Source organism: Rhinolophus ferrumequinum, chromosome 5 (genome assembly GCF_004115265.2).
Source record: "Rhinolophus ferrumequinum isolate MPI-CBG mRhiFer1 chromosome 5, mRhiFer1_v1.p, whole genome shotgun sequence".
Taxonomy (NCBI): domain Eukaryota; kingdom Metazoa; phylum Chordata; class Mammalia; order Chiroptera; family Rhinolophidae; genus Rhinolophus; species Rhinolophus ferrumequinum.
Window position 1 is genome coordinate 82689798 of NC_046288.1, and position 27587 is coordinate 82717384.

At 48.3% G+C, this 27587-nt stretch overlaps 1 protein-coding gene across 3 annotated transcripts in view; it reads left to right on the forward strand.

Moving 5' to 3' along the window:
- Window positions 1–27587, forward strand: part of SLC2A9 (solute carrier family 2 member 9) — a 125630-nt gene that overhangs the window by 81536 nt on the left and 16507 nt on the right. For all 3 annotated transcript variants that reach the window (XM_033105904.1, XM_033105903.1, XM_033105905.1), the window contains 3 exons: window positions 9939–10049; window positions 21487–21588; window positions 22244–22319. In XM_033105904.1, the coding sequence (XP_032961795.1) occupies window positions 9939–10049; window positions 21487–21588; window positions 22244–22319 (289 nt within the window). The remainder of the gene's footprint in view (window positions 1–9938; window positions 10050–21486; window positions 21589–22243; window positions 22320–27587) is intronic.

The window sequence follows — 27587 nt, forward strand, 5'->3', positions numbered from 1 at the left end:
TTTTTACCTGCTCCTTGCTCTGGTTAAAGTCAGCAGAATGAGGCAGGGCCTGGGGCAGCAGTGTGGCCTGTTCTGAGAAGCAGACAGGGAGGATGTATTCATTCCCCGAAGCTCACACTTGCCATTGTAAAAGCCACATACGGAATCAGTACTTAATGAGGCATTTAGCTTGGGGACCATGACACTTCTAAGCAGAACTCTCTCCTCCCCTGGGACGTCATTTTCCGATTTGCAGCCCTGTGTAACTGTCTCAGTTCCGCCGGCTGTATCTGTAAACCCCGCAGCGTGGGCCTGTGGTGGAAAACAACATCCCGTCCTCTCCCAAAGCCAGCAGTGGTGAGATCTCCGCCCCGGAGTTCTGCCCTCCTCGTACTGACTGCGTTTCATGTATTTTTTTTTTAATTGTCGTGAGGACATTTAACGTGAGGTCTACCCTCTTAGCAAATGTCTACGTGTCCAGTACAGTGTCGTTAAGTACAGGTGCAGTGATCACAGCAGCTCTCTAGAACTTACTCGTCTTCCATAACTGAAACACGCACGACCTGTTGAACAGCAACTCCCCTTTTCCCCGTCCTCCCTCCCCTGACAGTCACCATTCTTCTCTCTGCTCCTGTGATGGGAGTATTGGAGATTCCTCATACTCGTATAAGTGAGGTCGTGCAGTGTTCGTCCGTCTGTGACTGGCTTATTTCCCTTAGTGCAACGCCCTCCAGGTCCATCCACGTTCTCACATTGCCGAAGTTCCTTCTTTGTTAAGGCTGAATAATATTCCACTGTGTGTATAGACCTCATTTTCTTTATCCATGAAGGAACATTTAGGTTATTCTCACATCTTGGCTATTGTGAATAGTGCTTTATTTAACATAGGAGAGCTAATATCTCTTTGAGATCCTGCTTTCAACTCTTTTGGATAAATACCCAGGAGTGGGATTGCTGGCTCATATAGTGGTTCTATTTTTCATTTTTGGAGGAGCCTTCATACTGTTTTCCATAGTGGCTGCACCAATTTACATTCCCAACAACAGTGTGTGAGGGTTCCAGTTTTTCCACATCTTCACCAACATTTGTTAGTCTTTTTTTTTTTCCCCAAATAATAGCCATCATAACAGGTGGGAGGTGCTATCTCATTGTGGTTTTGATTTGCATTTCCCTCATAATTAGTTATGTTGAGTATCTTTTCATATAACTGTTGGCCATTTGTATGTCTTCTTTGGAGAAATGTCTATTGAAGCCTTTTGTCTATTTTTCAATTGGGTAATTTGGGTTTGTTCTCTGTTTTGTTGTTTTTGCTCTTGAGTTGTAGGAGATCCTTGTAAATTTTGTATATTGACCCCCTTCTCAGATGTAGGGTTTGCTAATATTTTGTTTCATTCTGTAGGTTGCCATTGTACTCTGTTGATTGTTTCCTTTGTTGTGCAGAAGCTTTTTAGTTTGGTGTGGTCCCACTTGTTTATTTTTGCTTTTGGGGCCATATGTTTTTTTCTAGGAGTTTAACAGTTTTTGCTCTCATGGTTAAGTCTCTAATCCATTTTGAATGAAGATAAAGTTCCAATTTCATTGTTTTGTATGTGGATATCCAGTTTCCCACCACCATTTGTCAAAAAGACTATTCTTTTCCCAGTGAACATTCCTGGCTCCCTTGTCAAAAATCAGTTGACCATAAATGCATGGGCTCATTTCGGGGCTCTCTATTCTGTTCCATTAGTCAGTATGTCTGTCTTTATGACAGCACCATACTGCTTTGATTACTGTAGCTTTGTAATACATTTTGAAATCAGGAAGTATGATACTTACAGTTTTGTTCTTTCTCAAGATTGTTTTGACTATTTCTTGTCTTTTGCGGTTCCTTATGAATTTTAGGATTTTTTTTCTATTTCTGTAACTATGCCATTGGGATTATTATAGGGATGACATTGAATCTGTAGATCGCTTTGGCTAGTATAGACCTTTTGACAGTATTAAGTCTTCTAGTCCGTGAATGTGGAATATTTTTCCATTTATTTGTATTTTCTTTAATTTCTTTCATCAGTGTTTTGTAGTTTTCAAATGTAAAAGTCTTTTACCACATTGGTTAACTTTATTCTCAAGTATTTTATTCTTTTTGATGCTATTGTAATTGGGATTTTTACAAATTTTGTTTTTGGATAGTTTATTGTTAACGTATAGAAACGCAACTGATTTTTGTATGTTGATTTTGTATCCTGCAACTTTACTAAATGCGTTTAGTGTTTCTAACAGTGTGTGTGTGTGTGTGTGTGTGTGTGTGTGTGTGTGTGGCATCTTTGGGATTTTCTACATATAAGATCATGTCATTTGCAAACAGTGATAATTTTGCTCTTTTCTTTCTGATATGGATGCCTTTTTTTTTCTTTTTCTTGCCTGATTGCTATGGCTAGGACTTCCAGTACTATGTGGAATAAAAATCATGAGAGTGGCCATCCTTGTCTTGTTCCTGATCTTAGAGGAAAAGCTTTCAGCTTTGCATCCTCGAGTATGATGTTAGCTCTGGGCTTATAATCTATGGCCTTTATTATGTTGAGATAATTTCCTTCTATTCTCAGTTTGTTGAGGATTATTTTAAATCTCTAAGTCAGGACCAATACTTCCAGCTTGGCCTGCTTAACTCAACACAGAGCAAAGAGCTCTAGACCAAGATCTAGACGCCTGGCTTTCTGTCTCAGAGAGACCACAAATCTGCAGTGGGCGACCTGGGCCATTGCTTTCCCTCACCCAGCCTCTGTCTGCTCAGCTGTAATAATAATTAAACACACACTTATTTAGCATTTAACATGAGCCAGGAGCTGATCCCTTGACAGCCCTGTGAGTTAGGCACAGAGACACTGAGAGACTTTCCCTAAGTCACACAGCGTGGAATGGTAGAAAGGGATTTGAACACCATCCATTTAGCCACAAGATCTAGGTGCTTAAGCCCCAAGCAGGGAAGGTCCCCAGTGCTCTTGAGAGCTTCCCCACTGAGTCATTGAGCTGTGTCCCCAGGTCATTCATAGGCAGCTAATGGGACAAGCCTGCTTCTGTTTTACATACAAAGGGACAAACACAGGTTAGCCGCAAATCACAGCCCAAGTAGCCTGTGCCTCAGTCAGGGCTCTCTTCCTGCACCTGCTGCCTTTTAATCCAAATAATTCATGAGACCAAGGAAGAGAGTTATCTAACACAGATGAAAAACTTTAAATGCCCTTTAAAATTTGCTTTGTTCCCTTGATTTTCCCAGAAATTCTTAGGGGGACATGGTCTGTAGTTTAAGGCAGTTGTAAATACTGCTATCAGCCCATTGATCAGTTTCTTCCGGCCCCAAATGTCCTGCAGGTAGGGGGTGCTGTCCCCGGATTCTAGAGGAAGAAACTGAGGCTTACAGAGGGCCAAGGTATGGGGACAGAGTCCCAGAGAGCAGTTTCCAGGCTCTTGGCCTTACGTGGAAAGGTGCTGGCTCGGGTAGTAGATGGCCGTCAGCTGTGGCTGGGTGGCCATCAGCTGTAACCAGTTAGCCAATTAGCCACTGATATACCTGCCGTGGCTGTGTTGGTTGGTTGGTAGGCAGAAAAGCGGATGTAGGATTGTGCATCGTGTGACTACTACTTCGTATGTGTGTCTTGCCCGGCCGCCAGCGAGATTGGGGTGCAGGAAGACCATTTGTTGGGGTACTAGCAGATGTTTGCTCCCTGTGTCTCCAACACAGCCGCCAGGCGAGAATATAGTGGTATGGCTTCCCTATCTATGGCTCCGTGGGTGTTCCTTTTTGGCCTCACCATATCTTGTGTTCTTATGTGGGGAGCGAGAGCTGAGACCCCACGTGACACCCTGCGTAACACAAGGACTTGCTCACAGTCACTGCAGGTGGTGCCTGTGCTGTGAAACTCACACGTCCTGGCAACAGCTGCCCTGCCCGGGAGCACTGCCCAGGTGTGGCCAGCCCGTCTCTAAGACTCAGGTACCTTGTACTCAGCCGGCACCTCTCAGCCTCAGCACTACGCACATTTGGGGCTGGGAAATTCATGGTCACAAAGGGCTGTCCTGTTCACTGCAGGATGTTTTACAGCGTCCCTGGCCTCTACCCACAGGATGACAGTAGCCTACCCCACCAGTGGTGACAACCAAAAATGTCTCCAGACATTGCCAAACGAACATCCTCTCAGGTCAAAATTGCCCCTGGTTGAGAACCACTGTATTAAACAAACATTTCATACTGTTCAGTGCATGTTTGCTAAAGAGTTGATGAATGGTATTCGCATATTTTAGAAATCAAGTGAGAGATGGGTTTTACATTTAGTTGTTTTTCAATTCCTTTTCAGTGCTTGATTGTTTTCTATCTTCTTCTCACACTAACTTTCAAGTTCCCTTCTCTAAAATTAGATCTGTCATTCAAAATTATTTCACGCAGCTGCCTTCCTCCTGAGCAGTCTGTCCTTTGCGTGAAAACCAGACTTGTATGCAAACGTGCAGCCTCTCCCCGGCACCTGGGAGCCTCCTCGTTGCTAAACCCACCTACTTACCTGGGGGGCATTGATGGCTCCTGCCCCTCCGGTGACGCTCCCTCACCATGACCATCCTCGAGGGTGGAGGCCATGCCTCATGGTCCTTGTGTCTCCAACACCTGGAGCTGCCATGACCCATGGGAGGCCCCTAAATGTTTGGGCAAGAAAGGAATAGGAGGTGAGACGAACAAGGGGGCAGGGAGGCCACTGTTTCTACCACGTCCTGAGGCTGAAAATTGGACTAATGCCAGTTGTCAAAGCTGGTACAGGGAAGCCATAGTTTTCTTGAACCTTCCTGAATCTTCTGGAATGCCAAGTACTTATGGACCTCGGGCTGCCCTTCCTCCCTCTGGATCCCGGCCTCTTGAAGTGAGGAAGCCAATCACACAGACTTCACTGGGCCTCTGTTTCCTGTCATGGAAAGTGGGGATGCTAATACCTGGTGTGCGTAGCTGCCGTGCGGATTATGTGAAATTATGTCTGTAGACTGTCTCACACGTGGTAACTGCTCAGCTTATATTAGATCACCTTCCTGTTATCAGCAAGACTGCTCCTGGCAATGTTTCCTTCTCTTCCGAAGGCTCAGAGTACAGGCTGTGAACAAGCCATATGTGCCTGGTGATCCATTCTCGAAGCTCAGAGGCCTTTTACCACTGCCAGAGTTTGTCCATGTGGTGGGTGCCTGAGTATTACAGCGTTCCGGGGTAGCTGGTATATCCCTCAAGCCCTTTACCTGGGTAATTCCGTGTTTCCCCAAACATAAGACCAGGTCTTACATTAATTTTTGCTCCAAAAGACGCAGTAGGGCTTGTGTTCAAGGGATGTCATCCTGAAAAATCATGCCAGGGCTTATTTTCTGGTTAGGTCTTATTTTCAAGGAAACACAGTTGTTGCATAACGCCTCCTTTTCCTGCTAGACTAGGTCTGTGGGGACGAGGATGTGTGTTGCCCCCCACTGTAACCCCAGTGCCTAGCAGAGTGCCAGGCATCCTGTACCTTCTATAAAGAATTGAATAGAAGGGAGATGAGGCTGGGAGAAGGGAAGGAGAGTGGGAAACAAGGAAAACTCAGACAGGTTGGTAGTGAAATATGATACCTGCCCCCGTTGCTGGCCTGGAACCGTATGAAGGACCATCTCATTTGTCAAAGCATCGTTCGGAATTCGGGAACCCCAATCATGTTTTGCATAAAACTACTCATCACAAGTTCAGAAGTATTAGAAATAGCTTTTGTCTTCAAGTTTCTCCCCAAATCGTTTTCTAACTCAAATTAGGAAAACTAAAAATGTTCCATTGCCCGAATAACTGAGACCATCTCACTGAAAGGATTTACTGTGTCCCTGTGGGTGGAGAGATCGCTCCATGGAGACCCTCCGTGGGGCTGTCCTAGCTCTGTGGTCAACAGCGCAAGTCCTGGAGTCAAGTGTGTTCAACTCCTAGCATTGAACTTAAGATTCATGGGACGAGTTGCCATAACTGCTCCGTGCCTCAGTTTCTCCAGCTGTAAAGTGGTACCCACCTCAGATGATGGTTGTGAAGAGAGATGAAAAGATGCACATAAAGCCCCCAGCGTAGGGCCAGCCACGTAGGTGGTGCTCGATAATGAAAGACTCCTGTCCTGAGACCATGGGTGGCCTGCGTTCCTGCCCACATCCTCCACCCTCCTGGGAGACACTTAACCCCTCTGACCTCAATCACTGAGATGCAAAATGGGGACGTGACTCAAAGGAGACGAGAAAGGTGCTGGCTCAGGGTGAGGCTATATTTTTACCTGTACGAGCAGGAACAAGACTCTTAGAAAAGCTGGGTTTTCTGGCCACTCAGTATTTGAGTGCTTACTTTGTCTATTTGTGGATTTTCATGAAGAAAAAGAGTGAGGGGCAGAGGAGGGAGCCCCCACTCACTGAGCCCTGAGTCGGGCACTCTGAGGACATCATCCGGTTTAATCCTCTCATGCACTTTAAGGACCCGAATAGAGGCCGGTGGTGGAGACCCAGGTCCAAGGCCTCACTGCCGGCAGCGAGTGATGCATGTCACACCTGTTCTGTCCACTCACAGCCTCCGTCTTTCCAAAGGACAGCTGTCCATGAAGAGGGGACTTTAGACTTTAAGTTGACATGACCTGGGGGCTGAGGTACAAGCTCAGAGCCCTGGAGAGGACCCTGGAGTGCTTTGTGGGTCTTGTCTTACAATGGGTGAGGCAGCTGGGCCTCAGCTGGTCCCACCAGCGAGGCTGAGAAAGTCAGCTCAGCCTCCCCCTCCATTGTCAGGTGGAAGTAAGGCCTGAGGAGAATGAGGGATGACTCTTGGCTGGGGCTTTGGACGAAGTAGCCCTGCCAAGGAGGAGGGTCCAGGCTTTCCAGCATTGTCAGAAGAGCCACGCCTCTTCCTTGGGCAGAAGGCCTTGCTTTTCTTTGTGGCAAGCATGCATTATCTTTTCCTATGATGCACTCTGTTCTTTCCCACCTCTCAGATTGATGCCACCTGATTTAACATCCATCTCATTCCATCTCAGGAGGGAAATCAAATGCCTTCTCACCCAGAGGCTGCAGAGGGCAGCGGAAGGGGTTGGAATGACCTGAGCTGACATCCCAGCTCTGCCACTGGGTAGCTAGGCAGCCCTCACCTGACTGAGCCTCAGTTTCTTCATCTGTTAAATGGGGGCAGTGATATCTACCTCACTGGGTTGTGGTGAGGATGAAATTAAGTGATGTAGGGGACAGGTTTGGGGTTGGGTACAAAATATAAGCTCCTTTCTTCCGCTCTGAAATTCAGAACAGGTCAGAGAGACTGGCACAGAAATCAGATAGGTGAAGATCAAAATGTCAGTTCTACACCAAGTGCAGCTGGATGCGGGGGTGCAGCTTCAGCAGCTGTGGTTAATTCTGCACCCCCAGATTTAAGGCGCAGACCAGGTCATAACAGAAGGAGGCAACCCAGGCCCTTGTCCACCGGTCTGGAGAGCAGAGGGGACTCAAGCTCCCTGCAGGAGGCCGTGAGCACACACGGTCCTTCCTTCCAAGGGCACCCACCTGCCTTATCCTTCGTCCCTTATGTGGCACCTTGTCCCTTGGGCTGACAGGGAGGCCTGTTCCCCAAATGGAAACAGGGAACAAAAGCACTGGCACAGTTACTGGGATGTAGTGTTTACTAAATGACAAGGTCTCCTGTCTCTATACTGCAAAATAGAGCCTGTGCACCATTATTTGGGACACCCACCCCTGTGTTTCTCTCTCTGTCTGTCTCAATCTGACCTCTGCTTCCATCCTTCCATCTTCTCTCTGACTTCTGACCATCCTCCCTCCCTCCTAGGGCACACTTCCAGCTCCCTCTGTCCTCCCTCCCTCCCTCCTAGGACACACTTCCAGCTCCCTCTGTCCTCCCTCCCTCCTGGGACACATTTCCAGCTCACCTAGATAACCCAAGGTCACCCTCCCATCTCAAGACCCTAAGCTGAACCACATCTTCCAAGTCCCTTTTGCCATGTGATGTCCCTGGATTAGGACGTGGCCCTCTGTGGGGAGCCAGTGTTCTGCTGACCACGCCTGAAGCATATATTACGTCCGCACTCCCTCTCATACCGTCTTGTTTTGGACGAAGGTAAATCAGGGGTTCTGTCGCTCCCGCAGGTTAGCCGGAGAGGTAGATTAGAACACGTCTCTCAGCCAAAGGCCCACTGTGATCAAGGCCATGCATAGACATGGGAGTGGGGGTAACCGGCCGGTAGAAGAGGAATCTCGGCAGTAAGCAGGACTCAAAGCCCCACGCTGCCCTCAGGGAAAGAACCGCGGGGCAGGAGGCAGACCAGCCTGGCTCGCCTCCACGCCTGGTTCTTGGCTGTGTGTGGTCTCTCTGCTCCTTAGGCAACGTGGGGTTATGCTTTGTCTCTGAAACACTGTGTCGTGAGTTAAGAATGAGGGCTTTAGGGCGTCGGGACAGGGGAGTCAAGAAGGTGCAAAGCCTCCCCTGTGCCTCCTGCAAAGTCCGTCCAAGGCCCAGCCCACAAGGAGGGGCGGGGCTAAGAGGCAGACTCAGGAGGGGGCGGGGCTAAGAAGCAGACTCAGGAGGGGGCGGGGCTAAGAAGCAGACTCAGGGGCTTCCTCCCCGAGGCTTCCCCACAACTGTGTGGTGTTTTCCTTGACTGAGGAGCAATCCCATCTCAGCAGAGATGGAATCTTCTAGAATAACACATTTGTTATTCACCAATTATATAAAAGATACTTCATCACTTAAAAATTTTTTATGACAATCCTGAAAGACGGGGTGTTGTTACCTTCTTTCCGAGGGCGAAGATTCAGAGACAGGCAATCGCTTGCCCACAGACCCTCAGTTTGAAAGTGGCAGCGCTGGGGCTGGAGTGGGGTTCGCAGGCCTGCAGACCTGTACCCCTCCTCCTACCTCACCCTCTGTCTCGGTGGGAGGAGCCTCGGGCAACCTGAGGCAGAGCCATTGTGTCCTGGGCCGGCGGGGTCCATGCAAAGCACCCCCCATGGAGTGTCTGCTGCAGCACACACTCCATTTCCTGGTGCTCCCATGTTATCCACACCTTCAAACTGCCGGCTCCAGCCAGCCTCGCTGGGAGCAGAGGCTGGGGCAGTGCCCGCTGTGCGATGATCCCGCGAGAGAAATGGCCCCCAGGAGCCAGCAGAATGAGACCGGCAGTTTGTGATGTGCAGTCCTGCTCCCGGGGTACAGGGCCGCCCTGCGGGCCCTGGACTGGGCGAGAGGGTCTGAAAGGCCGACCTCCGCCTGCCGACGCATAGACGCATTTACGTGTGAGCTGGTTCTAGTGCCGCTTTTACAACTGTCCCTGGATGAGCGTGTCATTTTAGGCACCTCGACTCCCTTGCTAACGTTTAAAGTCTTTGCGGAAGCCTGACGCGGTGTGGCTGCAGGGAGAAGTGGAAACGGGAGGAGGGGCCTGGGGCAGTGTGAGGAGCCTGGAGGGCACCCCGCGGGGGAGGCCAGAGCTGGGCTTCCACAGGAGGAGCCACCTGGAGTAGGATCAGAGCGTGGACGTGTGGGGGCCACGAGCGGGTCAGGGCGTGGGGTTCAGAAGCCAGGCCGGCCGTAACACAAGTGTCAGATCCACCTGTACCCGGGAGGCAGCAGGCCACCTGGGGGTGAGAGGGCCCACAGAGACCTTTCATTTCTCCAGAAACGAAGTGAGAACCGAGTGCGCCCAGCTGCCGTCCAGCCTGACAGTTACAGCACCAAACACAGATGTTGCCGCTTCATCTCGAGCAGTTTCCTAGGCCCTTCCCGCTTTCGTGTATCAGGACAGCGCGGTTTTCTCTCACTCAGTAAACTCTTGTTTTTTAAGGAAATGGCTAGGACGGGGAGAACACATAAATCACCGTGTCCAGTGATTTATGTACCTGAATTTAATGTACAAAATAGATGCCCCTTCACTGACCCTCCCTTCTTCTTCTTTCCCGCCTTATAGATTTGGTTCTACACCAATAGCATCTTTGGCAAAGCCGGCATCCCTCCAGAAAAGATCCCGTATATCACCTTGAGCACGGGTGGCATCGAGACCTTGGCTGCCATCGTCTCTGTAAGTAAACTGAGGGTTATTCCTGAGAACATCGCAGGGTCAGCAGGGACGCCCAAGCAGTAAACGGGCTTGCCTTTAAAGGAGCATGCGCTTTGCCCTACAAAGGGGTCTGAACTTTAAGAGTTTATCATGCAGTGGATCGCTCACATTCCACCCATCTAGAGAGAGAATATTCTTATTTATATTTTGCTTCCCTGTTGTCTTCCTTTAAAAAAAATAGTTCCCTTCTTTGAACTCCCACCTGGTCACCAAGGATACAGTCTAATGCGCCCCTCTGAGAAGGACCACATCTGCCTGGCAACCCAGGGCAGAGCACTGTGAGCTCAGGTCTACGGCCAGGACTTCAAACATACGTCAAAGCCGTAAGCTGTCATCTCACCACCCCAGATATATAGGAGTTTGCAAGGCAAAGAAAACGAGAAAGGCCATTCCAGTCCCTCGGTGTAGTAAAAGGGCGGCTTCAATAATGATCCGCAATCTTCCAAAAAAGAGAAACACAATGCTCGTCACTCTTTCTCAATCTCCAACATGCAAAATGAACACTTGGGCGGTGCGGGGAGTTGGACACTTCAGAATCTAGCAGGAACTGCACAGGTTTTGGAATCAGACTGAACCAGATTAGAATCCTGGCTCTGGAACTTCTTGGCTGTGTGATATTGCGCAATGCACTCAACCTCTCTGAGCTTCGGTTTCTCCTTTCGTGCACTGTTCATATCCCTTCTACGGCTGAGCCTCACCTTTCAGGCACCCAGTACACGATGGACTTCATTTCCAGGGGAAAGAGAAGAGGGTTACAATCAGAGTGACATTGTGTGACCTTGATGGGGTAGCTTATTTATCTTGCTCCCCATTTGTGCTGACAGGACGGATGCCAGTGCAAACAAGCAGAGGCTCCCAATTGCCTTTTTGACTCGTTTTCAGCAGAACACTTTATTTTGCTCCTTGTTCTTAATAGGGCATTTTAACAAGATGCTTTTAAAAATGGATGCCATAAAAAGAGGCGACCCTGGTGTTTGGTCTCCCTCTCCTTCCATTCACGGGCTTTTTATTAGAGGGTATATATTTTAATGTTTCACAATCTGGAAGTTTCATAAAATTCTTGTCTCGAGTTCCAGACTCTAGCCAGTGGTTATAGATTTGTCATAGGTTTACTTTGATCAGCAGAAAAGCACAGTCTGGAATGAAAATGATGGGGAAATGACAGGGTTTGTTTTGGGGTTTGTTTGTTTTATTTTGGTAAAGTATTTTGTTGTTATAAGAAATCAACATAAGCTCATTAGGGTAAATTTGTAAACATCAGAAAAATAGAAACAAAGAAGAAATCACCTACGATCAGACTACCAAAGGAAGTTTGGGGAAATCCTTCGTTGTCTTTCCTACGCATAGATGTGTTTTATTCCTACGCAGCAGTGACCCTATTCGATCCACTCTCTTTAATCCTGCTTTTGTTCACATAACCTTAAGTCAAAATGATTTTCCATGCTATTACTTCTCATTTGAGTACATTTCATTAAAGTGTGACGTACATGCAGAAAAGCATGCAAGTCATCGGCTCTCTGAATCAGCACTGGTGTGACAGCTCTATCATTCTGCATAGACTGGCTATCCTGCAATCTCCTTAACTGTTGTCTGCGGCGGGGGTGAGGGGTGCATTGTGACAGGGGTCTCCGCTCACAGCCTGGCCGGCAGAAACCCACTGCCTGGATTCTGATCCCAGCTCTGACTCTTTGGAGCTACGTGACCCTGGGCAAGTGATTCAACAGTTTTGTGACTCGATTTCTCCATTTCTATAAGAAGGACACCGCCCCAGCCTCCTAGGGGTGGGGTGAGGATTAAACAAGGGAATACACATTAAATGACGTACGCAGCGCTAGGCAAATGATGAGCAGAGTTCACTAGTCTTGTTCCGTGTGGGTCGGTTCCCATTATTTGTCGTTTTCAGTAAGGCTGTGATGAACATCCTAGCAGACAGCAGGATTTCACAGGGACTCTGGGTCTTTTGATAGTTGAGGAAACCAAGTCTCACAGCAATGCCTTACTCAGGATCAGGCAGACAGCCCATAGGTCAGACCCTGAGGGACTGGGGAGAGCTAAGCCCTAGGGCCCCCCCTGCGCCCCAACACCCTGAGTGTGTTACGTGGAATCTCATGAGGGCTCACATCACTCCTGAAAGGCCAGTTTTCACCCCCATTTGAAAGAGGAGCAAACAGAGGGAATGCTGACGCTTTCAACCTCGGTCCCTTTGACCCTGCCTTCTGGTCCCCTCTCTCTGGCTGGCAGACGATCGTCAACAAAGGTGACAATATTTGACGAAGTAGTTCTTGGAAGTACTATCCCAAGAAAGAGGTAAATGACTTCACCCTCCCGAGAGAGAAAGAGAGGACTTTTCCAAAATCAGAACTGGGCACCACAGCCCCTGAAGGTCTGCCAGCTGTTGCCATCCAGTGTGGATCATGGTCATTCAGATCGTGTGTGTTCTAGAGGTGCGGGAACCTCCATGTGGCCCAGAGTGGGGAGTGACAGCTTCACAGCTCTGATGGGAGATTCACTCATTCCTGCATTCATTCATTTATTCCACAGTGCTGCTTGGCCCCTGCTCTGTGGCAGGAGCAGGTCCAGGTGTGTGAGGTGCATCCGTGGACAAAAGAGACAAAGGCCTTGCCCAGGAAAAGATGAGCTCCTGGTGGCAGTGGGGACAAATAATAAACAAAAAGAGTCACCTGAGTGGGAGCTTAGATGGTGAAGGATGCCATCAGGAGCAGTGGCACGTTGAAACGGGGGTTGAGAGGTGGGTTAGGTGAATGTCTTAAACATTGCCATCATGCCCACGAATGGGGGAGTTGTCACCCAGATATGTGGGGAAGAACGTTCAGGCAGAGGGAGTGGCTAGAAGAAAAGCCTGCATCAGCCAGACCCCAGCAGGAAAGAGATGGCACAGTGAACACGATGGTTGCAGGGCAGATGAACTCGGGGGTGGGTGGGTCTGTAGGGTGGACAGGCCCCCCCATCAGGAGCAGTGACCATGAGTGGAGGGACACAGCCAGCTACAAGGGAGCCGGGGCCAACACCCTGGCCTCAGTCCCTTCCTTTCTTCTGCTTTCTTCCTGGTGCCCCGTTTGCTGATACCACCAGGAGGCAGAGGGCAAGGGATCTGATCCTGTGGGTGCTTCTCCAGGACACAGAGCAGGGTGCAGGTGATTTGGAGGGGCGCCCAGAGGACGTCCAGGCCAGGCCCTGCTCAGGAGCACAGCTGTGTCTACCAGCGGGAAGGAGGAGGGAGGCCAGCAGGCCTGGAGGGGCGTGGCAAGGGTATTGACAGCTGAGTGCCTTGTGCTTTATTTTTATTTATTTTTCTTATTAAATTTATTAGGGTGACATTGGTTAGTAAAATTACATAGGTTTCAGGTGTACAATTCTATAATTCATCATCTATATGTTGCATTGTGTGTTCACCACCCAGTCAGTTCTCCTTCCATCACCATATGTTTGACCCCCTTTACCCTCTTCTACTACCCCTCCCCCTTACCCTCTGGTAGCCACTAAACTGTTGTCTGTGTCTACGAATTTTTGTTTATCTTGAGTATCTGTTGTTTTCAGTTTCATATCCCACATATGAGTGAAGTCATATGGTTCTCAACTTTTTCTGTCAGACTTATTTCACTTAGCATGATAATCTCGAGATCCATCCGTGTTGTCACAAATGGCAGTCTTTCATCTTTTCTTATGGCAGAGTAGTATTCCACTGTGTATGTAGACCACATCTTCTTTATCCAATCATCTATCGAAGGACATTTCGGTTGTTTCCATGTCTTGGCCACCGTAAATAAAGCTGCAGTGAACATCAGAGCACATATATCTTTACGGATACATGTTTTCAGATTTTGGGGGTAGATACCAGGAGAGGGATTGCTGGGTCATAGGTAATTCTATTCTTAATTTTTTGAGGAACCTCCACACTGCCTTCCATAGCGGCTGCACCAGTCTGCATTCCCACCAACAGTGTATGAGGGTTCCTTTTTCTCCACCACCACTCCAACACGTATTATTTGTCTTGTTGATGATAGCCATTCTAACAGGTGTGAAGTGTGGTATTTCATTGTGGTTTGGATTTGCATTTTCCTAATAGCTAGTGACGTTGAGCATTTTTTCATATATCTGTTGGCCTTTTGTATATCTCCCTGGAGAAGTGTCTGTTCAGGTCTTTTGCCCCTTTTTTAACTGGATTGTTTGTTTTTTGTTGTTGTTGTTGAGTTGTATGAGTTCTTCCTAAATTTTGGATATTAGCCCCTTATCAGAGGTGTTGTTTGCAAATATTTTCTCCCATTCTAGCAGAAAAACAGACGCATAGGCTAATGGGACGGAATTGAGAACCCAGAAATAAACCCACATATGTAAGAGCAAATAATTTTCGGCAATGGAACCAAAAACAAAGGATGGAGGGAAAAAAGCCTTTTCAGTAAATGGTAGTGGGAAAATTGGAAAGCCACATGCAAAAAAAATGAAACTGGACTGCTACCTGTCACCGTGTACCAAAATTAACTCAGAATGGATGAGAGCTAAACATAAGACCTGAAACAACAAATTGCATAGCAGAAAACATAGGTGCTAAACTTATGGACCTTGGTCTTAGGATTTTATTAATTTGATCTCAAAGGCAAGGGAAGTAAAAGCAAAAATAAATGAATGAGACTATATCAAACTAAAAAGCTTCTGCACAGCAAAACAAACAAACAAACAAACAAAAAACCATCAGCAAAACAAAGAGGCAGTCTTGTCCTGTTTGAAAAGGACCCTTCTGGCCACTGTAAAGAAAACAGGTGTGGGTGGGGGTGTGAGGGGAGAGCAGAAGGGTGTGAGGAGGCTGGAAAATAGGCTGATTTTCCTGTGAATCATCAGGCTGCATGTTGTCTAAAACTGGCATCAAAAGGACTGAGTTCAGCTAATCCTTCTCTACGTACCAGTGTTCCATTGACAAATGATTCTGCTGCATTCCTATGCAGAGGAGCAGGAAGAAACAACCCCCACCGCCACTAAAATATTAGATTAAGTCCCCAGCTTATCTAACAAAATTTACAGGAACGTGGCAGAAGGGAGGGAGCTACATCAGCAAAATCGGAAACAGACTCCGCTTTGGCCCCCAAACTCCCTGGCGGAGAGTGAGGGTACGAGTGCCTCCCAGGGGCTCCATCCAAGCCATCAGCACCTACCAGAGCTGAGAAATTAAAATTCAGGATAAGCGGCTTTTCCTATTCGCTGCATTTGAACATGAAATGCATATACACCAGTTGAGAAGTACATATGTAATCTGTTGCCTTGGTAGGAAACATGCATATAGACATGGGGACTCTTCTGGCTCTGAGGTGTATCCTTATGGGGGTGCGGGGTACACAGAGTCAGGCCCAGCCTCCCCAAGTGGACAGGCGGTTTTGTGCTGGAAGCCCATTTCCTGCAGTGCCTGCTCTCACCCAGCCCCAACTCTGAGCATACCTTTTCATCAGGTGGTTCTATTTCTGGGTTTACACAAGGACATACCCACAAGTCCGCTCCCTGCAGCCCACCCCTGTACTCCTGATGCCTTATTTCCCACCAGATGTCTTCTGATTTCCTCCCCATCTCTGGTAGCTTCCTTTGGTCCCCCGTGCGTCAGGGCCGGGCCCCACCAGTGTCCCCATCAGAGGGAAGGTGAGGATGTGATCAGGGCTCGGGTGGAGATGGCACTCTGTTCCTTTGTGCTAGCTCAAGTGCCAGCTGCTGCCCCCCCCCCCACCCCCCAGGCTCCCGGCTTCGTGCTCCTCCTGTGAATGCACTGACTCCTAAGTCCCCGGCCACCCAGGAGCTCTTTCACAACTCCATTTCTTTAAAAGCTAAACATTTTACCACTTGCCTAAAGTTGAGAACAGTTGAAACTTACGATCGTAAATCTCTTAAGAACCATCATTTCCTTTCTGGGGGGGGGGGGAAGGAGTAGGGGATATGGTCCCCTTACAAGCTGCAGGAGCTATGGCTGTGACCCAAGGAAAGATTTTTCCCAGCACTTGAGAACTTGCAGAAGCCTGGTCTACAGCCAGCCTTTCCTGCGTGTCCACTTGGCTCCGAAACATGTCTGATTTTGCACTTCGCTTGAAATGTCTCAAGACCATTTTAGTTTATTATTCTTAGGGTTCGTGGGCCACCCTGGAATGATGATCAATTAAAAACTTTTTCATTTCTCATACCTTTGGCCCAATCAGATATATGGGTCTCACATACATTCATCTTTTAAACAGAAATTTTTGGATGAAGTTTGTTCCAATGAATTATTTTTAATTTCTAATTTAGAGAGAGCCTGTTCCAAATAGAAAATTATTTCTGAGCCCCTGTCTTCTGAACAGACTTTCCAACTCAATTAACTTGAGAATAACCACAGCTTTCCAAGGTGTTGGCTTCTTTTCAGGCAGAAATTAGTGAAAGCAAAGATTATTGGCAACAGTAATCTTGGAAGTAATCATATTGGAAACAGAACTGCTAGCAGTTAAAAGTAATATAGAAACTTGACGTTTCTTCTCAAGCAATCTGCCTTTGCTTTCTCGTCTCTGCTGAGAGCTGAGTCAGCGATAATCAAACCATTTCCCCCGTCTTTTCTGCCATGTTTCCATAGCTAAAGCTTCGGCACTAATCCAATTTCTGCCTGGAGAGTCACTAATTGGTGCTGTGGCAAGGCTCCTCAGGGACCCCACCATCCCCAAAGTGTCAAGGTCAAGGATGAGCACTGGCCCCAACCTGGGCGGTATCCTATTGCTCCAGTATTCAGAGAGAGAGAGAGAGAGAGAGAGAGAGAGAGAGAGAGAGAGAGAGAGAGAAAGAGAGCACACGTGTGCACGCACACATGCATTCTACATGTGTAGGTCACTCAGTAGGTTTAAAGAAGTGGTGATGGTTGTTTTACAGGGCTCTGTACTCCCTGAGATGCAGGAATTCTGCCATCACTGAGTACTTCACACACTGTATAGATATAAACACAGAACAGATGCAGACAGAGATTGACCTATAAAATTCACATAGAGTAACATATGTAATGCTACATTCTATAAAGGCACATTGAGTCACATTTGGAAGCTTTGGTTGGATCACATTTGAAATAAATGAAATTTTAGGCCATCTTTTCCTTCCCTCCATCCCCTCCTTCTTTCTTCATACGTTTCCTCATGTACCACACCACTGCCGAGCCCGGCTCTCCAACCAACATGAGCTCCTGTGTTCATTTGCTAGGGCTGGGTAACAAAGCACAACATACTGGTGATACAAAAATGTGTTACCTCACAGTCCTAGAGGTCCGACATCTGGGGTGAAGGTGTCAGAAGGCAGGTCCTTCTGAGGCGGGGAGGGAGCGTCTGCCCAGGCCCCTCCCCGAGCATCTGGGGCTTTGCTGGCGTCTTTGGTGTTGTAATCTTGAGCTTGTAGAAGCATCTCCGAGATTTTTGCCTTCATCTTCACGTGGCGTTCTCTGTGTGTGTGTGTCTATGGCAAAATTTCCTTTTTTTACGAGGACATCAGTCATACTGGATTAGGGCCCACCCTAATAAGCTCATTCGATTATCTCTGTTAAGACCCTATTTTCATACAAAGTCACATTTCAGGGTCTAGGCTTCAAGATACATTTTTTGGGGGAGGATACAGTTTAACCTATAACATTCTCCAAGGGCGAGGACTCCTGTCTCTTCCTTCTCTGTGCTCCAGTACCAGGTCTCATACACATGAAGGGAGGAAAGCTTCCTTTGATAAATCTATGTGTGCATTTGTCTCGCTGAGAGTGGGAAGAGGCAGTGTAGCACAGGGGGTAAGAGCAAGACTCTGGGACCAGACTGCCTGAACTTAGATGTTGGCTCTGCCTCTGTGTCCCCTTGGGCAGGTGGCTAAACCTCTCTGAGTCTCCATTTCTGGCTATAACAGGGGGTGCTGGTAGCATGTACCCCATAGAGATGTTATGAGGATTAAATTATTACCATCTGTAAAGCATCTGGAACCATGCCTGGTACTTAGTAAGTACTATGGCAATGTTTACTATACAGTAATCAAGACAGCATAGTGTTGGCATAAGGACAGCCATACAGATCCATGGAACAGAATAGAGACCAGAAATACAAAAAGTACCAAAGTAATTCAATGGAGGATAGGTGGCCTTTATAATAAATGGTGCCATGAAAACTAGATATTCACGTGGGAAAAAATGGAAGACAACCCTTCCCTCATGGCATACACAAAACTTAATTCAAAATGGACCATGTACTGAAACATAGAAGCTAAAATTATAAAACTTCTAGAAGGAAACACAGGAGGAAGTCTTTGCAGCCTTGGGGTAAGCAAAGTTTCCTTAGGACACAAAAAAGCACGAACCATTTTTTAAAAAGTGATCAATTGTATTTGATGACAATGAAAAGCTGTGCCTCTTTAAAAGACATTGCTAAGGAAATGGGAAGGCAAGTCAGACTGGGAAATATTCACAAAGAACATGTCTCACCGGGGACGTGTATCCAAAACAAATAAACTAAAACACAAAATAAGAAGACCCAGAACCTGCTTGAAACTAAGCAAAAGCCTTGAACAGATGCTTTACAAAAGAAGATACCAAAAACAGCCATAAGCAGATGAAAAAACACTCAACACCCTTAGTCATCAGGGAAATTAAAACCAAAACCCACAATGAGATACCAGCGTTCCCTACAAGGATTGTTACAATGGCCGATAATACCAAGTGTTGGAGCTGTGGAGCGACTAGAACATGTTTGCACAGCTGGTGGGAATTTGGAAGGGTACAACCCTTTGGAAAGCACTTCGGCAGTTTCTTATAACAGTTTTCTCCATACATCGCAGCCACCCTTCTCATAAGCATTTACCCAAGAGAAACCAGAGCACGCGTGTACACAGACACATGAACACTGATGTCTGTAACAGCTTTATTCCGAAGAGCCCACCTTGGAAACAGTCCAAATGTCCATCAACGGATGAACGCATAAACAAACTGTGGTGTAGCCATGCGAAGGGCCGCTACTGAGCATAAAAAAGGAATGAACTATTGATACATGCACTAGGGATGAATCTCAAAGCCTAGCGATCGACAATATGGAACTCTAATCTGTAGTGATGCAAAGCCTATCTCTGGCTACTCGTGGCTAGGAAGACGGGCTCAAGGGAGCTTTGGAGTGATGGGAGTTCTGCGTCTTGACGTGGTCATGGTTTTATGGGTGTATAAATTTGTCCAAATACACCAAACTGTACAACTAAAAGGGTACGTGTTATTGAATCTAACTACACATCAATCAAGTTGAATTTTAAATCCTCACCGAAAAAAATTGTTTCACCGTGATTATTCCACCAGATGTCCTAGCACTGTGGGTGGACAGGAGGTGCCAGGTGCGTGGCTGCTGAACGGATGAGACCGTGTGGCTCTGGAGTCCCCAGAGGGGCTTTCTCGGGAGCATCAGGAGCCTGACAGTCCATCCCCAGCTAGCGTCAGTAACCTTCAGAGGCCGCTGCTCGTCTTGAGTTAATGTCTTCACGACTGATTTTAATGTGTGGAAATACCGTGTTTACTCTCACCCCTTTGGACAGGTTGGGACTTAAAGGGCATCTTACTGGGGCTTCCAGGAGGCAAGGAGGATGAAAGGAGCTGCAGGATTCTGTGTCCCACTAGGATGGAGAGGGTTGTTTTCAGTTCTTCTTTCTCTTTCCAGCTGCTTCCTTGGTGTCTTGCTAGGCCATCTTGAGAGACTGTTTCCAAATCAGGGAGACCATTTCCAGCTTTACATTGGCTCAGCTTCCTGGTTCAGCCAGAGACTTTAGGAAAATGAAGCAAGCATCCAGATTCTGGATGCCAGTGCTTCTCAGCTGCTTTGTGTTTGGGACACACTTGCTGACTCTGAAATTGTTGGTGGTGCCTTTGAAGAAACTAAACAAAAATCTCAAAACACTGCTGCCAGTGGCAAGTACACATGAATCTCAGTGTAACAGTGCAACACACGTTAATCTCAGTGTGGCCCCCTCCGTGTGTCCCCATGACTGTGGTCATTTCTCCAGTCGTGTCAGCGCCGACACCGGGCACTCTAACTGAACTCCCCTAACATACTTCTGAGACAAAGCTCACACATGTTCCGTGACGAGCAGACTCCGTCGTCAGTGCCAATTTAACTGTGGGCTCTGTCCTGTTAACCGTACGAATGGCTGTGGCACCCTTAGACTACAGCAGAACACAAGTACATGGTGATAAAAAGTTGCCGGGCTGGGGATTGGAAATCATTGGAGACGGAGAAAGCGTGAAGATCTGTGACTCCGGGCGTAGAGATTTGCAGCTCCACGCCTTTAGCTAAGTCCATCTTTTAGTCTTTTTTGTTTTTTTAAGGTTAAAAGGCTCACTGTAGAAAATTTGGAAAAGGCTGAAAAGTAACAAGTAAAATGATAACCATATATCATCCCAACTGGAGTTAGCCATTATGAACTATCCTCAGTGTTCTCTTTCTGTGAAATGGGCTGCGGAGAGAAGAGGAGAGGAAAGCAGCTGCCATGATCAGAAGACCTAGTGTGTGTTGAATGCAGTGTCTTATTTAAGCCACCTGCCCCGTCCAGACAGCTTTGCTGGAGGGTGTTTTGGTCCTCCTTTCACAGATAAAGGCCCAGGAGCTCCGGGAAGGGAAGTCACATGCCAGGTTTATACACTGGAAAGTAGTAGACCCAAGATATAAGCCCGAGTGTGCCTGTCTCTGAAACTTAACAACAATCGCTATTCTTCAGGGTCATTGGCATTTGAAGGAACTCCATGAAGGGCCCTGCCCTTCCCCAACTGAGAAGGAGGCACAGGGCCAGCCGGATGGAGGTCAATGACAGTCCTACAGCTGCGGGAAGCTGGGTGGGGGGCCCAGCTTCAGGGGCTGCAGTCACGTGGGCTTCCTGGTATCACGTCCCAGAATGAAACTGACCCACCCAGGCACAGGGACAGAGTACAAAACGACAGAACTCTGTGCCCACGCCCACCCCTGGGTTCCCGCTTTGGGAGTGTGCCCATATAAAATCTACGACGTGGGAACATAGAGGAATGACAGATCTTGCCTTCCCTGGCAGCAGGGTTCCCAGCAGGGAAAGGCTGCGGCAACCTTGTCCATTCGGTTCATTTCCCAGACTCCCTAGCGGATAAACCTATCTGCCCCCAAAGAAGAAGATTAGCAGGAAAGGTGAATGCATGGACACAACACAGCAGTCGACAATTGTGACTTCCTTCTTCCTCCCTCTCTTTCTCTCTCATAACGACCATTGCCTCTCGAGGTGTGACTGTGCAGGAAGTCACTGGCCTGTCTCGGGTCCAGGCCGTCCTTTAACCATGATCCCAGCGCTGGTTCCCAGCACCATGCTCCCCTTCTCTGACTGCTACAGCTGGAGGAGTAACCATCTGTCTTTGACCCTGACCTAGGGCTTGGTCATCGAGCGCCTGGGACGGAGACCGCTCCTCATTGGTGGCTTTGGGCTGATGACGCTCTTCTTCGGGATCCTCACGGTCACGCTGACGCTGCAGGTGAGAGGATGTGCCTGCCGCACCCGGAGGGCGGTCTGCAGGAGCTGCTTCCAGCTTCACGGCTCCGGGGCCTGTGCCTTGGGAAGTCGGCACTGTCTGCAGACCCCTTGTGATGTGGTTTCCCAGGGGCATCTCGGCTCTGAAGCTGCTGGGGAGGAGGGTTTAGTGACAGGTCACTGGACTGGGAGATGAGACACCTGACTTCCGGTCCTGTTGCTGCTAATGAGCTCTGTGACCTTGGGCAAGATACATCCCCTCTCTGAGCCTCAGTTTACCCATCTATGGAATATAAGAGACTGCACTAGGTGACTGCTGAGATACCTGGCACTGCCATCTGAGGCACTTGCACAGTTGTCACATCATTGGCTGGCAGGGGCACTGGAGCCTCACCTGGGTAAGATCCTGGCTTTCCCCCTTACTCGCCATGAAACTATTAGCCGATCACTTAACCTCTCCACTCCTTGCAGCTGTAAAATAGGCAGCTGGACTGGCTTAGGGTTTATCATTATCCCCATTTTGTGGATGCTGAAACGGGGGCTCAGACGTGTAAAGTGACCTGTTGAAGGTCATGCAGATGGATGGAGGAGGAGCTGGGGTGGGAACCCGGGTCTCCAGCCTGCCTGCCCCTCACCTGCCCGCCGCTGCTCCCTCGCAGGACCACGCCCCCTGGGTCCCTTACCTGAGCATCGCGTGCATTCTGGCCATCATCGCCTCCTTCTGCAGCGGTCCAGGTAAGGCGCCCTCCTTCTGCACCGGCTGGCCCTGGGGCTCACTGTACACATGGGGAGTCTGCCGCCCAGCGAGGGGCAGGGCCTGACTGGGAGTGGAGGGGGGAGAGAGCTCCCCACCCAGTCAGTGCAGGACGGCCTTCATTGCCATCCCACAGATGGTGAGTCATGTGCTCACCCGAAGCTGCGCTAAGGATCACGTACAACAACACAGAGCAACTAAAGGCTGTGAGGGCCACGAGCCAGACACACTAGTTTGCAGTGAATTGAAGACACTCAAGTTACAGTCTGTGCCCACACAGTAGTTACAGTTTAGTGTGGAAGATATGATGACGATGATGATGGTGGTGGTGATGGTGGTGATGGTGGTGATGGTGGTGATGTCTAAAATTTATTGATCACTGAGTATGTGCCACACTTGGCCAAGCACTTCATTGCATTAACTCATTTAAGGCTCGTGACAGGTCTAGAGAAGGTGGAGATGGAAGGCAACTGGCACAGAGTGAGCAGTGATAGAATTGCCTGACTCCCAGGCCCCTAACCACCACCTGCACCACCTGCAAGAGTGTGGGGTGTTCTGAGCCTTGGTTTACCCAGGACTCACTCCCCTAGTGGAAAAGTCCTCTCCTCTCCTTGGGCCTCAGCTTCCCCATCTGTGAAATGGCCAGGGTGGATGGGACTGAGGGCCCTGCCACTCCCTGCCATTCCACGGCTTCAGAGGCCATGGCAGGACTGAGAAGCTGGTTCAAGTTGACAGTTGTACAGATTTCTCCAGGAGGCCTTGCTGTGGTTCTCCTTTGTTTGGGTTTCCATGTTGATACAAGCGACACTAAGTTCCTGTCAGAACAAATAGAACTGAAGTTCCATTTCCCCTTTGCGTTGCTGATTTTCCATCACGTTCCATGTCCTATCACATCTGTGGCTGTGGATGAAAAGCATCTGTGCCCGTCTGGGACACTGGGTTGTTATAATGAGATGGGGGCATGGGCCGTGGCATGATAGGGAGGGCGTCAGGTACACACCCGTGTGCGTGCACACACACACGCAGGTATATACACGCACGTGCACGCATACGTTCTCTATCATCTCATCCTGGTTTACTTCCTCCATAGCACCTTTCTCTGGCTCATCTTTCCTGTGTTTAATTTAATTGGGTTATTGCAGAGATTGCAAGCCTTTGCAGTAAAGTACCTGACTGCTCACTCATGTAACCATCGCTCGCTGGTGTCCCTGGTGGGTGGGCAGCTTGGACCCGTGTGTGGCTCCACCAGCCTCGTCACTGCATCCAATAGGATCCAACAGGCAGAAGGGACAACGAGCGTCTGAAGAGCTGTGACCAGTGTAACACCATCTCATCACTCGTACCCAGAGATGAGAACGACACGTGGCCCGACCTACACGCAGGGTGGGCTGGGAAATGGAGGCCCTGGTGGGTAGCCACCGACCGGCACCCTCTCTGTCCAGTGGAAGGTAGATCACAGATGCCGGTGGACCGCTAGCTCTCTCACCGTGAGCAGGCTCTGTGCTTGAAACGCCAGTTCCCTGCAAAGTGCTCAGCACTGGCCTGAAACCCAGAAGGCTTTCAGCGGGGACTTGAGGATGGTTTAATTACAACCAGAGAACTCAGACCGAAGGGGGCGCGACAGGCACTGTCAAAGCTAGAGCTCTCCCGAGAGGGAGACACGGGCGGGCCCCCAAAAGAGATCTGGGTAAACCCAGGGCAGTGGCTTAGACCTTCCCTGGCCCCACCCTGCTCTTTGCCCAGTCCATGCCACACTCGTGATGGCATTCGGGACTTACCCTTTCTTTTTCACCGACTTTCATGTACACATATCACGCCTACTCTGCACAAGTCTTGAAATTAGGATTAACCGCTCCCATTTACAAATGAGGAAACTGAGGCCCAGAGAGGTCATGAAGCCCCCTAACATGAAACTGCTAGTATTAGGGTCAAGATTTGAACCCAGAGCTTTAAAATGCTGTGCTCTTTGTACCCTGTTGCAGAGGATTCAAGAATTCACGTGCGTGCCCTGCTCTGAGCTTTTCACAGCACATTCTCTCTGTGCCCTCACCTAGTCCTCTTACCGGTCCTCTGATAACATTTATTGAGCACTTACTGCATGTCAGGCCCTTTCTAAGTGCTTTAATTGTGTGGATCTCAGATAACACCGAGTCAGATTGTCAAACTCGAAACACAATAACCAGAGATTTTACTCAGAATCAAACGTTACTAATAATTCACAGAATACCAGTCATTACAAGACACAGGTGAAGCGCGAAGCCCCCAAACCAGCTCCCCAGTCTTCCTGGCCACGTTGGGTGCATTCTGGTCCAGATAGAACATACAAAGTCTCTTAGAAAACCGTGCAGGGTATCACTTACACACAGGAACTACTTTATTCATGAAACATCGCCATTTTATACTTTGATGGTTACATAGCTGACATTTTCCAGTGGGCTGTGCCTGGAGCTATACATTCCAATCTAAATAGACCAGGTACAGCCCGTTACAAGCATCTTATACACAAGGACGCTTTTATCTCTCTGCTGGTAAATACCATTTTGAGGTTGGGTTAGCAGGTTTACAAGCAAAGTGAACCAGATCATTTTTTTCTTATTTCTTCTTTCCCTGTCCCGGACAACAGAAGATAAGTCACAGTTCCACTGCTAAACCTTTACTTCTCAAACTAATTTGATTTCCATTTTATAGGTGAAAACAAAGAACAGATTGATTAAGTAATTTTCCCCAAGTCACACAGCGAAGAGGCGAGTGCTGGATTTGAATCCACACCGTCTTGTTCTAGGACCTGCAGTCCTAACTCATACTTGTGTACATAGACAACGCTCATTGTCTGTTTGCTAAAAGTTAAGTGGAATTAGGAATTGACTTTGCAAGGCCGACACAGAGAATTTGGGATAAGAGGGGAAGTTTCTGTTTTTCTTTCCAGGATGACTCTACTGTGGATCATCGTAAATCAGTCCTGTTTGTGTCTATGTGGAAGGATAGGATTTTGCCATTCATATCTAGTCCGTTTTCCTTGGCTGAAGGTGAATTCAGAATATTTTGACTTTCGTGTTTTCCAGCTGTTGCTGCTTCAGATATTCTCTGCACATAGGAGTCAAGAGTGGTCTTTTGTCTTTGCCTCTTAAAGTCACAGACACCTAAATCACAGGACTTAGTGTTGAAACGAAGGCTGTGCTGACGTGCAGAGCTTCCCAATGAGCTGAGGCACAACAGAGCAGGGGAACGATTTCAGAGCTGGAGGGGAACTCAGAGGTCATTTGGCAGATTGGAAAATGTACCTGGGAGGTGGAATGAATTAGTACTAAGGATTCCCAACTTAGTAAAAGAACATAAAATTTATTCATTGGAATTTTAAGTCCCATCTATGGTTTCCCTGCCAGGAATCCCTCCAACCATGACTTGATTACTTCCACTGATGGGCAATTCACTCCATAAAACAGACAATTCTCTAGTCTGGGGTCAGCTAAATATAGCCTGTAGGCCAAATCTGGCCTATGGCCTATTTCATATGACCTACAAGCAAAGAATGGTAGTTTTACACTTTAAAGAGAAAGAAAGAAGAATGTATAACAGATACTACACATGGGCTAAAAAGCCTAATACTCGTATATTTCCTATCTGACCTTTTACAGAGTTTGCCGGCCCCTGCTATAGCCCCTCAGCTCTGACATTTGAAAGAAAGGGGAGTGAGCTAGTTTATGAAGTAGGGATTTCCATGCAGCAGGAGCAGCCAGCAAAAATGCAAACATAAAAAGAGGAACTGCATATGCACCACTAGAGCCAGAGCAGCGGTCCTCAAACACTGCTAAATCACCTTGGAAGCTTTTTAAAATGCTGATGCCCAGGCTGCCTCCAAGGCCAACCAAGGCATAATCTGGGTGTGGCACCAGGCTGCATATTTTCTAACACTCCTGCGTGGTTCCCACATGCAGCCAAATCAACGTGCAGCCAAATTTGAGAGCCCCTGGGCTGCAGCCATGTTTTTCAACCCTGGCCGAAGGCAGTGCAATCTCCTGGAGATGCAGGCCACGGGGAATGAGAGCGTTCCATTATCTAACACCTAATACCAAACAGGTGGGAGGCAGCCTGCCCGCCAAGCTTATGGTGCACATTCTGCTTCCTCAGGAAGACCAAGGGGCACTTTAAGAATGAAGAGTATCGTCTTCCGTAAGCTGAGCACCTGCTTAGCGCTAGGCACTTTGCCACCCTCCCCTGATCTTCACAGCAGGCATCCCCAGAGGAGACAGCCTACCCGCATGAGGACCCCTGTGCTCTAGGGACCCCCCTCCGCCCACATCACAGGGCACGTAGTTGGCCCCGACAGGATTTGAACCCACGTCTACCCGATTCTGAAATCTCATCTTTCCTGCTATCCTCCCTCATGGTTTTCCAAACGCTTCGTTTTCCTCCTTATCTCTTTCCCACAGCCTAAGGCAGAGTTTATTAGTGAGCTTATCTCCTGAGACAAGAATATGAAAATATCGGAGCATTCTTTACGATTTTCTGCCAAGTCCTCTCCAGAAAGGACCATGCCTCCAAAGCAATCCCAACAAATGCTGGTCTGAGGAAGAAGTGGAGCCCTGCAAAGCTTCAGTGCAGAAGCCGGGGTTTTCAACAGACATGTGGGGAGGTTTGAAATCTCTAGCTCTGCAGCCACTAGAGTCTGTGGCCAGCACCTGGCTTCTAGGGTGTTCCTGTGCCCTCCACCAGCTCTGTCTCCCTCATACCCACGCCTCAGGCCATCCCCAGGAGCCTGGCAGGGGAATTTGTCGCTTAACTATTCCTTGCAACCTCTGAGAAGGCGAGAGTGTGATTTTCAGGGGGCTTCAAATAGCAGAAATGGATTCTCTCATGGTAGCAGAGGCCGGAAGTGGGAGGTCAAGCTGTGGGCAGGGCCGGGCTCCCCCAGAGGCTCCGTGGCAGAAGCTGTCCCATGCCTCTCTCCTAGCTTTGGCACCTGCTGGCGTTCCTTGACTTGTAGCCACATCACTCCGATCTCTGCCCCATCTTCACATGGACTTCTCTTCAACAAGTCTGTCCCCAAAGTGCCTCTGCCTCTTTTTTATAAGGATACGTGTGATGGCACCTAGGACCCACCGTGACAGTCTAGCATAAGCGCCTCCTCTCAAGATCCTTACCTTAATCACATCTTTTACCTTATATGTCACTTATACAAAGTGATATTCCCATACTCCAGCTATGAGGAGTTGGGGTGACTGGAGTACCCCACCCCTCTCCTGTGGTGG